The 13,343-nt window shown below is 37.2% G+C and overlaps 1 protein-coding gene across 1 annotated transcript in view; it reads right to left on the bottom strand.

The window, feature by feature from the left end:
• Positions 1-317: 317 nt before the first annotated feature.
• PPP2R5E (protein phosphatase 2 regulatory subunit B'epsilon) overlaps positions 318-13,343 on the bottom strand; it is a 132,278-nt gene continuing 119,252 nt past the window's right edge. Inside the window, exons 9-12 of the mRNA XM_023527110.1 lie at positions 11,901-12,036; positions 7,239-7,366; positions 5,021-5,122; positions 318-921 (exon numbers count right to left, since the gene is read on the bottom strand). Of these exons, the coding sequence (XP_023382878.1) occupies positions 822-921; positions 5,021-5,122; positions 7,239-7,366; positions 11,901-12,036 (466 nt within the window). The 3' untranslated portion in view covers positions 318-821. The remainder of the gene's footprint in view (positions 922-5,020; positions 5,123-7,238; positions 7,367-11,900; positions 12,037-13,343) is intronic.

Here is a 13,343-nt window from a genome sequence, read left to right as displayed (position 1 = left end):
CAACATCTCTGGTATGTGTGTTCAGTGATGTACGCAACTAATACTGGTCAGGTACTGAAGCCTGTGATGTCCCAGTGCCTGTTTTCAAAGGATTCAAGACATTGACTTGGATTCACCATGAACTCATGCATGAATCCAAAATTCCCTTCCCTACTATGTTTATCACCTCTTCTCTTTTACTCCTAATTTTAAAACTAAAGGAGTACCAGGACTGCCTGGTTACTGGAAAGATGTTCGCACCAGTAAACAAAACTTTTATCAGGGACCTATATAATTCATGGCCCCATTCCATGTGGGCATTCAACGCATGAATGTGCAAAAGGAAAAGATGTCAAATTACAGTCAAGTTATCCAGAGGAGGATGTTATACAAACTTATATGGAAATGACAGTCTTTTTTTTTTTCTTCCTTTACTATAAATACATTTAACAGCTTAGCAGAAAGACAAGCTAAATTTAAGATTGTTCACATTTGAAAATTGTTTCATACTCTCTGCTAATGATAAATAAGGAACTCCCAATAATGAAATTTTAACAGCAATTTCATCAACAGATCTCTGAAGACTGCTCTTTTTTTTTAAGAAGGTTAGAACAATGATTATGTTTGCAAAGTTCTGAGAAGTCCATCTACTGTCCAAACTTTGGATTGAAGTCCTTATTTTTTTTCTTTTACTTAGAGACAGGTATATACAGTGCTGTTGTAATAATGAAACAAATGTGAAATCTACTGTAAAGTTGCACAATACAGAAAACTGTTGCTCCATCTTCTACTACATAAATGTGTGACTCCACAGGTTAGTAATGTTGTTGTCATTATTTTTGTTAGGTTGGAATTATCCCATCACGTCTAAGACCTCTCTTCAACTCCAGATCCTCCAGTTTTTTCCATAATTCTTCACGTTCTTTTTCTTTCTTTTTCTCACTGGGGAAGAAACAGAATATAAGGTAAACAACAGAGAAGGTTTAAAGAAGTTATTCATCAATAACTGCTTCTTTGACATACTTCCCCCATGTATATTTTTAAAGGTCTTTGAAATTTGGCATTAAGTTTGTGGGTGTTTTTTTCTTTTTGGTTTTTCTCTCTTGCTCTTTTTTTTCTTTCTCTGACACTTACATAGACACAAAGTAGCATTAATGGTCATAGTAGGAGATGACAAGAATATTTTAAGATTTTTCCTTAATGCTCTTTATACTCAATTAGAAAATTAACTTCAAAATTACTGAGAAATGAAAATAGGGATCATTTATATGTATCTGTTATCCTAAAACCAAGGGCACGTGAGTGATTTTTACTTGGGGTCTAATTAAAATCTAATTTTTTCTTTGTCCCCAAATAGTTTCTCAAAAGGGTTGCTAGAAACAACACTGATAAAGAAAATATTATGAATCTATTTTTCCTATACTGTGTATATTTAAACTATTTAGCAGTATTTTGTCCATACAAGTATTAATAATCATAATTTATTTTATACATACAACCAAATTAAATATTCTTTCTTTTGTGATTGGTTTTAATGATCTGGACAGAACTTTTTTGATATCATTATGTATTAAATTTTTAATGTTCCTAGTCTTCAAATTTAGTTTAGTGTCGATTTGGCTAGTGACTTCCAGACTTTTGGAGGAAATGGTAAAATTTACCAAAAATCTGGATGTCTAAAATAAGGTTAACAAATTTTATTTTGCCAAGGACATTTTTATAAAAGAAAGAATGTTAACTTTAACATCGACCAAGTTGGAAATACATAATCCAGGAATACATGACTATAATATAAATTAAATAAATTCACACTTATTAAAAGTAATTCACTGCACTATCCCTAGTTTTCTCATGTTATGATGAACCAGCAAACCGCAGACCCAAATGACATTTGTGTATCCTGACAACAGGGGCTTCTGCCATCTCAGGCATGAGGGTACGGTCCTCGTGCTACTTCACTTAGCAAAGATCTAACTTCAGTCATAGTACAATATTTACTCAGGGATATCCACATAGTTTAAGTGAAATTTGTATATAATTCCAATGCCTCACATTTTTTTATATCATCACCCAGTTTTTAAAATTATATTGATATCTATAGTAACAGAAATTAACCTTCATTCTCCCACAAAAATCTCCACAAATAACCTATGTAATTTCATATTTTCATTCCACTAAAGTCTTGAGGGACTATTCAGTTATATAATATGGCAATTAATATTACCATTTCATAATTAATATTTTGGTAATTTAAGCCTTGTTTATTATTACTAGTTTCAGCTATCTAAAATATAACCTGCACAAAATGAATTTCAGTGACTTTAACTGCTTTTCAAACAATTACCTACTGGGTAATTTTGACCCTGAAAAATTATATAGCGCGATGGGGGCAAGATTAGATAATTCTCCAATCATTATGAACTCCAGATTCTTAACTGTAAAAGGAAGTGTTTGATAAATTATCACTTTTGTTTTTTCAGTACAATTTAAGGTCTAAATAAATGTTATAGAACACTGATTTGAGTACATTTAAATCAATTCTAGAGATCCTTCCAAGTTTCAGAGCATATGACCTTTTTATTTGGAGGAAAAATTGGTAAGCAAGGGCTTAGGAACCTTATTCAACTAAAAAGCAGTTTAAACATACGTTAGGTTCATATTGTCCTAATTTGTAGTTAAAATTAATGCCTAACATCATTAAAACACTCATCATCTTGTTACTGAAGGGTTTCATTCATATCTTTGATTAAGAGTTTTAAGGCATTCAATATGATTTGTCCTGTGGGGCTTTTCTTCCAGATGAACTTTATACTGAGTTGTCATACATCTTTATGCTGACAACTTTATCTTCAAAAATTCTAAATATTTCTGATAGTGAGTGTCACTTCCATTCTTTCCCACCTTTCTCTCTGCCTGTAGGTGGGAATTTAAAAACTTAACCACATTGTCAAGCTAGGTATACTGTCAAATTCTCTCCCAATTTCAATTTTACATAACACTAATGTTGGCTGGCATATGTATCTAACAGTGTCAGTTACTTATTCCACCCACCATTTTCAGATTTGTAATACTCAAAAATTTTATTTGAACTGAAACAGTTACTAACATCTTGCCATCCAGAAGTGAAATCCTCCATTCAGTTCTTCTGATAGTACCAAATAAATCTCTTTATTTCCTTTTCCTATTTCCCAATCTATGGAGAAATCAATGCTTCCATCTATTCAATAAAACTTTCTACTGCTCACTGGACAAAATATTACCCTTCCTTTAAAAAAAAATTTCTTCTTTCATTTAGAAAGTACAATCACTGTAAGTTACAGATCATCAGAATCAACTTCGCAGTGTCAATTCCTGGTCCCTTTGGTTAATTCTTATCTTTTTCAAGAGGTTAGTCTAGTTTAAATAACCTTTATTATTGAAGTTCAATAAATATGAATTTAATTCAATCAAGCTCAATATTTTAGAGATAAGGTCTTTAATATTCTTAATGGGATTCTATAGATTTAATCCTTACTCAAGTAGGATAATAATGAGCTTTTAGTTATAACAAAAGAAAGAACATTTTGTACAACACACTCTTTAATGATATACATCACAGTATAAAAACGTGTATTTTATCTCCTTTATTTAAACAACATTCTAAAAACATTTTAAGTTTGAGACAAGAGTTATTATTAATTCAGTGACTTGCAACAATTATAAATATAGTAAATTTGAAGTTCTTTAAATTGCAAGTGTGACACAAGGTATCGCATAATTGATATTTATTCCAGCATTGTATAAAAAAAATCTACAGTTAAACACTTGCAATATTTGATAATTAAGTTGCTTTTCAATATACCACATCCTGAAAATTTTAAAAAATGACTGTGATAGTCTTTGTACTCTGCCACCAAACCTTTCCCCTCATTGTTCTCTTTATCAGTAAAATGCAAGTAACACAACCGAAATCAAGCAAAGCAAAGAAACAAAGGGTCCACAGATAGCTTTGCTCAGGAGGTTCAGCAAGGTCCTGGGCATGAATACTCACAACCTCTGGGTTCCTCTAAGGATCCCAAAGCTAGCATTTGCTTCTGGGTGATCAAAGCCAAACCAGAGGTCCAACTACTAACACACTTTCAAGACTTTCCTCAGTCCCTCCAAGTACACCAATGCCATGGTCTGAATATGTGTGTCCCTCCAAAATTCATATGATGAAATTCTAACCCCCAAAGGTAATGGTAGGAACCTGAAAGAGGATCTTTATCCAAAAGTTCTGGAGGCTGGCACCATGTCTTGGACTTCTGGCCTCCAGAACTGCGAGCAATAAATTTTGTTGAGTATAAGTCCCCATAAAATACCCATATGAGGTATTTTTGTTATAGCAACCCAAATGGACCAAGACAACTTCTTTTGGAAAGTTGGACATATTGAACAAGAAATAACAAAATTAAAGAATCTTGTAAAATGAAATCAAGAAAGGCTTTATTAAATCAAAAACATTTATTGTAAGAGTTCAACTGGTTATTGCTCCCTTTTGGTCTTAAACATTTCAAGGTTTGTATAATACTAGACTCTTCACCTCCACGTTCTTTTCACTGCACTTTAAATTGTAATGCATTTGTTGGGTTCTAGAATAGAAAGTAAGTTCTGGGCCAAAGAGCTAAACAAAATGGTGCTTCATTCCTCCTGCTGCTGGAGTGAAATATAAGATCAGCCCAATTCTAGTTCAAATAAGTTCAGAATGGGAGTGAATCCAGATGGCAAACTACCTGATGGTTCCCTTAAGCGGGCTTGAAATACCAGCTATGTGCCAGACTGTTAACCCTGAGGCAGAAGAGAAACATTATTGAAGGGAAGGAAGAAAGCAGTCTTTTTCAAAATGATACTTTGTTGCCCAGTGGCACACTAATAAAGACAGCTAATGAGCATGCAAAAACGAATAGATAAATAAAATTGTGCTGCTTATGATTTTGGGTACAATTAGGCAATTTCAGCAAAGAGCCAAGAAAGAATTCAATAGTTTTATGCACAGCTGACATAAAAAGCTTTAAAAAGTTACCGCTGACGATCTGACTTGTATGTGGCTGTCAGCTCATCAAACATGGCGCTGTTCATCTCCATAAACGCCTTCAACACATTGTAGACTAACGCCACGATAGCCCTGGGAAGCACACAGAAAAGAGGACGTGCTGGTTAGTCTTACACAATGGGATGCTGCATGAAGAAAGCAAAAGCACAATCTTTAAATGAGCTACACGTACACACTATCTCCAACCCTTTTTATTTGAAACAACTAGAAATGACCTACAGTTCATCTTCACATCGAGAGTTACATTCTTTACTGTTCAAGGCAAGACATCTTTCTGAAGAACTGGCAGGATTAGAAAAAGAAAAATCTAATTTTGCCCTTCTAATTATTGGTACCCAGAATAGACTTGCCTGTGGGCACTTGTTAACTTCATTTACTAAAAAGGCAAGTATAAAAATAAAGCAACTTCACCCTAAAAAAGGAGCACCTATGGTAGGATTAACCTGAGAGACCTGAATTTGCACAGAATTTTATTTTTAAAGTGATAATACACATAATTCAACAAAATCAAAAGCTGTTCCATGGAGACAATATATATATATAATTCATATTCAAAGATAAGATACTAAAGCCCTGAGAGTTGGGCAGTTTCATATGAACTTTGTGTCTGATTACGATTTGCATCAGTCCATTCATGCCTGCTTAGTCCCCTTACCGATGCAACATATATGCTGGTAAGGTAACTGGCAAGCTACTAGCGATGGCTGTTATTAGCTGTAGAACACTATACAGCTAAATAGCCAAAATGGTGGTCCATACTCATCAAGTGGAAGAATAAGCTCCTGGGCAATGTGAAGGCTGTCCCATGATGGGCTTGGTATCTTCAGACTGGAGTCTAAATAGCATTACCCTTTGCAAAAATATACCAAAGTACTTCCATTTTGCAATGACATGCTCCCAATACCTCTGAAAAGGCATGGGTAAATGTTAGGCCGTATGTTAAATAAACCATGGGTTTGATATTTCCAAAGCATTTATAAGAAAGTGTACTTGCTGTGTACTGCTTCCTCTGTGTGCCCATTATTAAAAGGAAAACTTGAGCTGCCTTCTGCTGAGGGGAACGACCTTCTCAAACCCAATGGGCAGTGCTGGAGAAGGGCCAAATGCAGTATACTGAGAGGTTATAGACACTGGCTAAAACTACTCTCTAGGTTCGCAAGAGACCATGCGCATAAGGAGACTTAAATGTTTACCAGCTCTTATTTTTATGTGCTAATAAAATTCGTCAAAAATGAAATATGGGATATTTTACAGTTGTATGCAAAACTTTTAAAGATGAATATATTGTGAATGTACTGAATTATATCTGCTAGTTTTTAACTTTTCTTTCTATTCCACAGAGAAATATGTAAAGCTATCCAAAGACAGAATGCTTTAGAAGGACTAGATGTTAAAGTTCTCTTGGAAAGTTTAAACTCTTTCTCTAGAAAACATGTATAATGACTGAGTTGGTTTTCAAAAAATGGATCTTGCTAAAATGCAAATCAATTCGGGCCACTTTCCTCCTTACAACTCTTTAGTGTTTCCTTATCATTCATCTGGTGAAGGTTCATGTGGGCCCTACTCCTTTTTCAAACCTTATCTTCCAGCAACCTCCCTAAAACACCTTGCGCTTTAACCCTCCTAAACTCAAAAGTCTCAGAATTTGATAGGTACTTTTTACATTTTTGTGCCTTTTTATGAATAGACCCACAGAAAGGGCTTCCCCCATCCCGTCCGGCTACCAAATTTCTTTAAGATTCAATTAGTGCATTGCCACCAATGTCCACAAACCTCTGTTCTCACTCCAGAACATCCCCAAAATATCCCTGCCACATTCCCAGACAGGTCAGGAAGCCCTCAAGTAAAGAGATAGGTTAACACAATACACTTAAAACCCTGTTTTATAAAGTACCTCTTTACTTGTGGTCTTCCCATCCAGTCAGTGAATATTTAAAAGGTAGAGATTTTATCTTTTCATGTATCTGTCTTCAGCGACAAGCATAGCATCTAGCACATAGCAAGTACTCAAGACATTTCGATAAAAAGAGAAGGAGGGAGGGAAAGAAGGCCAAAGGAAGAGAGCAAGAGAGGGAAGGAGGAAGAGGAGGGAAGGAGGGAAGGAGGGAAGGAGGGAAGGAGGGAAGGAGGGAAGGTGGGGGAGAGGGGAGGAAGAGAGAGAGGGAGGAAGAAAACTGTGTAAACCTACGGGTTCCAATGTTCTTTTGAAATCCTATAAAGACTGGAAAACATGATGGGAAGGATGACATTAGAGTTTTCTTCTATCAAACTCATGATGTATTCATTATTCCAATAATAGAGTGCCCTTTCTGCCACCTTTGCAAAAAGAAAAAGAAAACGTTAAGAGAGAAAAAAGACATAGGTAAAACAAAATTATAAATCTCCAAACAAAAGTATTTTAAGACTATTTTTATATCACTCAATCAAATGTAAAATTAAATATTAATCACACTTTACATTTTTGTGGATTTAAAATCTTTTAGAAAGTTCCAAAGTGGTTCATCGATTTGGGGAAGGAAAAGAAATTTCCCTACCTACTTCCACTCTCCTTTATTACTGCCAATTTCATCTGATTCCACATTTTCCCTGTATAGCTCCCAAGCCCAGACACCTTTACCCTACTTCTATATGCCACACTTTTTTCCCATCTCTTTAACCCTCTTCCTGGCTCACCTCTTTCATCCATACAGTTCAGATCAACCGCAGGGCCCAGCACACGGCTGGCATTCGGTCAACAGCTGCTGAGAAAAACTCAGCTGTCCATCTCTGCAGAGCAGTAACCTTTGCTAAGCACCTCCTACGGCAGGCCCTGCGCTTGCACTGCAGGTAGAATGTTCCATCCTCACCATCACCCGAGGAGTAGGTACTACTGTGCTTATTATACAGGTGCGGACACTGGGGTTCAGAGAGATTGGTAACCTGGCCAAGGCCACATTGCTAGTAAATGTTTTCAAAGCTAGGACTTGAGTCTAGTGCCCAGATTCTTTCCAGAGTTCATTTCTGTCTCCCTTCCTTTGAACTGGGTAAGCCAGGAGAAAGTCACTCATTTTCTGGACTCAGGGAAACTGGCTGTACATATGCTTGCTTGCTATCTATCTCAGATCCCTTTTCTCTGACTACCACACTATCAACTGACTCTATGAATTCAAAGAAACACCTCAAAAAAAATCTAAAAAAATCTAAAAAGTAATCTAAAATAACAGTAATCAAAATAAGCCAAAATCTCAAAAAACATAGTCTAAAATCTCTAAAAAGGAGTTATGTGGGTACGGGAGGAAAAGAGTGGCAGCTTTCATTTATACAGATTAAGAAATTATGTTTTAATTTAATAAATTAAATTTAAACTTAATTTTAATAAAATGGTACAAGATGTACCCACCAATAGCCTCTGAGAAATTAGAACCTTTCCATTTACATTATTCAACTTGGTTCAAAAAATATCCTGGGACTCATGAGGCACTAGACCCTGAGAGTACAAAGAAAACAATCATTATCAAATGTTTACTACATGCAGGCACTGTACTCACTGTTTCACACACATATTATTTAAAACTGACAAAGTAAGTGCCATTATTTCTATTTTGCAAATGAGGACACTGAAGCTCAAGGTCACATTGCTAGCAAGTGGCAGATTCCAAAGTTCTTGCTCTTATCCTCTTTACTCCGTTATCCCTACAAAGCTCATATGCAGGTGGGGACGGGAGGACTCTCCAAGCCCATCCCATGTAAACTGTGATGAATGCCATATCAGATATAGAAATAAAGTGCCAAAGGAAAGGACAGAAAAAACCACTTAGATGACTTGGGGAAGAGGAGGACTGGCAGGGTTATAACACGGGAGATAGTATCTGCACGGGGCTTTGAAGGACGAAAGAAGGAAAGAGCATATCAGGCTGGGAGAATTATAGGAAGGGAGATACAGAGGCACCAACATGGACAATATGTCTAAAAACCATGAAGCGTATGGTGTGGCTGAGATGGTCAGAAAAGGAGGCAAGGAAAGGGAAAAAGGAGAGAGGAAGGAAGATGAGGCTGCTCTAAAACTCAAAAGTGAAAGGAGAAATTTTTAACCCATTTCCCGTTTGCCCCAAGAATACTCGCCGGCAGTGCTTGTAGCTAAAGCATTTGCCCTGAGATAACTCGCAGATTACAGTCCTAACCTTATCCCCAAAGTTTGCCACAAAATATCTTGCTTTTATTATTATTTTCGCATCGCTCTAGTATAGTGATAATCTCTGGAAACAAATGACATCATTCTATTTACAGCATTCTGTTTTTAGTAGTGGTATTTCCATTTACAAAATATAGTAATTCTAGCTCTGAAAATGTCAAATCCTAGAAAACGTAGCATTCCTATGCATGATGTTAAATGAATGCTGGCAGCGAGCTGCATTTTTTTTTCTGAACAGGAAAAGGGTTAAAAAGACCACAAGAGGATGCTGATAAAGAAGGAGGGATCTAGGCTTTTCCTACATCCAATTATGAGTCTAAAATTTTCCTGCCACTTAACACTAACAAGTATCCCGAACTCAACGTATCTACTTGTCAATATGTAAATCACAGAAAGTCAGTATCCAGTAAATCCTCGTAAAGAGGAAAGGCAGCATTTATGCTAAGAAAAAATTAGCATGTCTGACCACTAGAACAGAACTACTACTTTCCTGGGACCCACCGTCTTCCCATGCACATGGTGGCAGTGTCTCTAGCTGGGAGCCTTCTAAGCCTAATGCCACATCTGGGGCAAGTAGTGACAGGCATCTGGCTACACAGAGTAGCACTGGACAAATGTTTGCGGGATGAACCAATGAACACTTAACAAATGAATAAAAAAGAACCTCTTTACTCTGTTTTGTTCTCAGTTTTACTTCTGTCAAAGAATTTAAAAACTTTTTTCCTTTCTGCTATGGTGTCATTCCCTCATTCTCTGCCAATTCATATGAGCCCTGATCCCCAGTGTGAGAGTGTGTCTGGAGATAGAAGGTAATTAAGGTTAAGTGAGGTCGTATGGGTGGGGTCCTAATGTGATAGTCTTGGTGACCTTATAAGGAGAAGAAGAAAGAGATCACTTCTCTCTCCACATGCACACACCAAAAAAAGGCCATGTGAGGACACAGTGAGATGGTGGCCATCTGCAAGACAGAAAGAAAGCCCTCACCAGAAGCAGACCATGCCGGCACTCTGATCTCAGACTTCCAGCCCACAGAACTATGAGAAATAAACTTCTGTTGTTTAAGCCACGCAGTTTGTGGTGTTTTGTTATGGAATCTGCTATGGTCTAAATATCTGTCACCCCAAAACTCATATGTTGAGATCCTAACCCCCAGAGATGATGGTACTAGTAGCTGAGATCTTTGGAAGGTACTTAGGTCATAAGAGTAGAGACTTCGTGAATGGGATCAGTGCCTTCCAACAGGTGAGGACACAAAAAGAAGTCTGTGACCCAGAAGAGAGCCCTCACCTAACCACGCTGGCACATTGACGTCAAACTTCTAGCCTCCGGAATAATAAATTTCTGTTGTTTATGAGCCACCCAATCTGTGGTATTTTGTTTGTTAGAATAGCTCAACTAAGACAGCTCCAGCTGACCAAGACGCTTTGTCTCCTTTCTGGGCTTCTCAGCATTATTCAAGCCTCCCTCTGACACTGTGAAAGAGATTCCTGCTTCATGCCCTCCATTATACCAAACGTCCTCATGAAAACTGAAATATAAGGGAAACAATCCAGATGTCTGAGCACCACAGGTCATGTGTAATATGTAAAACATCTACACAGTATCCTGCAGTTTTTTCTTTTATCTAGATATGTGGCATATCATCTGATTGTAATGGTTCACATAACGGTTTCTGCTTTTTTTATTTTTGGCTTTGTGGTACAATCACAAGGTTGTCATAAGATCACTGACTTGACATACTAAGATGTCTTTAGACAACAGTCAGTGTCCCTAACTCTGCAAGATAATGACAGAGCAGGAGAAAAGTCCACTATGTTAGCAGTGTGGTTCTGTGCTGCCAACTACAGTCTGAACAATCTCTTCAAATCAGCAAGCAGTCTATAAAGCGTAAATTTTCTAGTCTGTGATTTGGACCTTTGGTGAGATAACAAAGGATAAAACCTAATGTGTTTTCACCCAGATCACCCTCCTCCCTCCTGCATGGGTTCCTCAGTGCTGCTGCAAGGGCCCCAAATGAGAAAAGGGTTGCCCAGGCTCACCTTCCCTGTTTCTCCCAAAGTGGCCACAAGGAGGCAGAGCAGTGCCATGGGATGGTCCCAGGCTTTCTCCAAGAAATTGTATCTACTGATTCTACTCCCTATTAACTTGGGACCTTGAGCAAATTATTCTCATTTTTTTTTTTCCATCTAGAAGATGGGGGGGCAGGGGAGACCTCACAGGAGAATTTGACGTTTAGATATAATGAATGTAAAACATCTAACACAGTATGGAATATTAGTTTTCTCTTTTCTCTTAAGCTTTATTTAGCATTCTCTTTTACACACACTAAAGGAACCCTACCAGCCTACCTCTTATTCAGCTACTTTACTTGAGACATGTTATTTTACCACTTTGAGCTTCAGTGTTCACATCTGTAAAAATCATAATGCCTTCCTTGCAGGGTGGTCATGAGAATGAAAGTTACTGAGCAGAAAGCACCATCACAGTGGCTGTCATGTAGGAGGTGCTCAAGATAAAGGTGGTTATTGTTAAAATTATTGTTTCATGTGAGAAAATAGCAAGTAAATAACAACAGACAGCTAGCTAGTATCCATTATATTTTTTTCAATACAAATAAAATTTTAACAAAATAATAATGTTGCATAGGCCACTCTGGCTCATGCCCTCTTTAGTACTAACCTGAAAATGGGGGCTAGATACACACTTGGCAATTTGTTTAAACAAAGGTTCTTGAATTTTAACAAACTGTGAAGGTTCAATCACATCCAATATCTCTTCCAGCTCCCCAAGGAACATGACCTGTAAGTATATGCAAAACACAAAATGTCAGGCACTTCTTTAAAAAAAAATACGTAGGAACAATGAGGATTAATGAGAGTTTGCACTGTTTTACGAAAAATTTACACATAAAACCAAACATGAGCAAATCAGGTATTAACTCATGTTAGGTGTTCATTTCACAAGGAACTTGCCAGAGTGTATTTATTGAGAGCAAGTTCCCTACAGCATTGAAAATACGATTCTATCTACTTTGGCGAAAACACTCTACATGGTCCATGTACTTCACAGTCCCTGTGGAACGGGACTATCCTGTGGGGCTCTCCTCTCTGTTGCTACCAACCCAGCTATCGCCTCCTCTCGTCCATGTTTTGTTAAACAATGGGGGAGTGGACCTCCCGCACGGATGTCCATACTGGCACAAGCAGATGTTTCCCAAATATTTATAGCCCTTGCTATGTGCTATGCTACTCTAGGATATGCTAGTTAACAGAACACAGAGTTGGAGAGACGCAAAGGAGAAAATTCACCCCACATAGGTACCACTTTAAACCCTTAGCACACACTGACCCAGTCTCCACACCTCCATACACACACGCACGTGTACACAACTGCTCACTATAAAGTGCAAATTAATCTTGTGGCCTCAGCACCAAGAAACAGCTTTAGATCACAAAATGGAGCCAAATCAATAGCACCGTCAATTGTTTTAAATATAATAGAAAACCGACAGAGAAATAAAAACCAGTTACCTATTTGGGCATGAAAAAATAATTACCTTAGGAAAAAATTAAGTATGTAATTAAAATATATAAAAATGACAATGTTTTCATATCTTAAGATGCATCTGGGTAGCAATGAACAGTTTAATTTTACCTAATAGGTATTAAGAAGTTAGATTTTCTGAAACTGTATAAAGTAGGGTTTTGGAGAACTGAAACTGATTTGAGAAGGAGAGTGTTTGTTAAAACAAAATATGGTAGACCCTTGCCATTTGTCAAGATACATAAAATCTCCCCAAATTCTTCCAAGATGTAAAATAGCTGACCTTTTTTTCTGAGCCATTCTGCGCATGGTTTCTAACCTTTCAGAAGAGTGGGTACAGATCTGGTACCCAGCTAGGCTCACCTCCAAGCTAAGAGAGTCACTCCCCTACCACAACCTCATATGGCACATGCACCATTAGGTGTGAGCAAAAGTAGAAATGATTGTCGGTCAGAGGTTTCCAGGGCCACTTGTGAGTAGCTGCAACTAAAGGTCTGTTATATATTTCATGATTGTACATAGTAAGATCCCATCTATACTATACTTTAAATTGGGTATTAGGACAGGTTGCTCTACCAT

This window comes from Pteropus vampyrus, unplaced genomic scaffold (assembly GCF_000151845.1).
Source record: "Pteropus vampyrus isolate Shadow unplaced genomic scaffold, Pvam_2.0 Scaffold15, whole genome shotgun sequence".
NCBI classification, from domain to species: domain Eukaryota; kingdom Metazoa; phylum Chordata; class Mammalia; order Chiroptera; family Pteropodidae; genus Pteropus; species Pteropus vampyrus.
The sequence above is the reverse complement of the archived record's forward strand: the minus strand, read 5'-3'. Positions and strand labels throughout refer to the sequence as shown.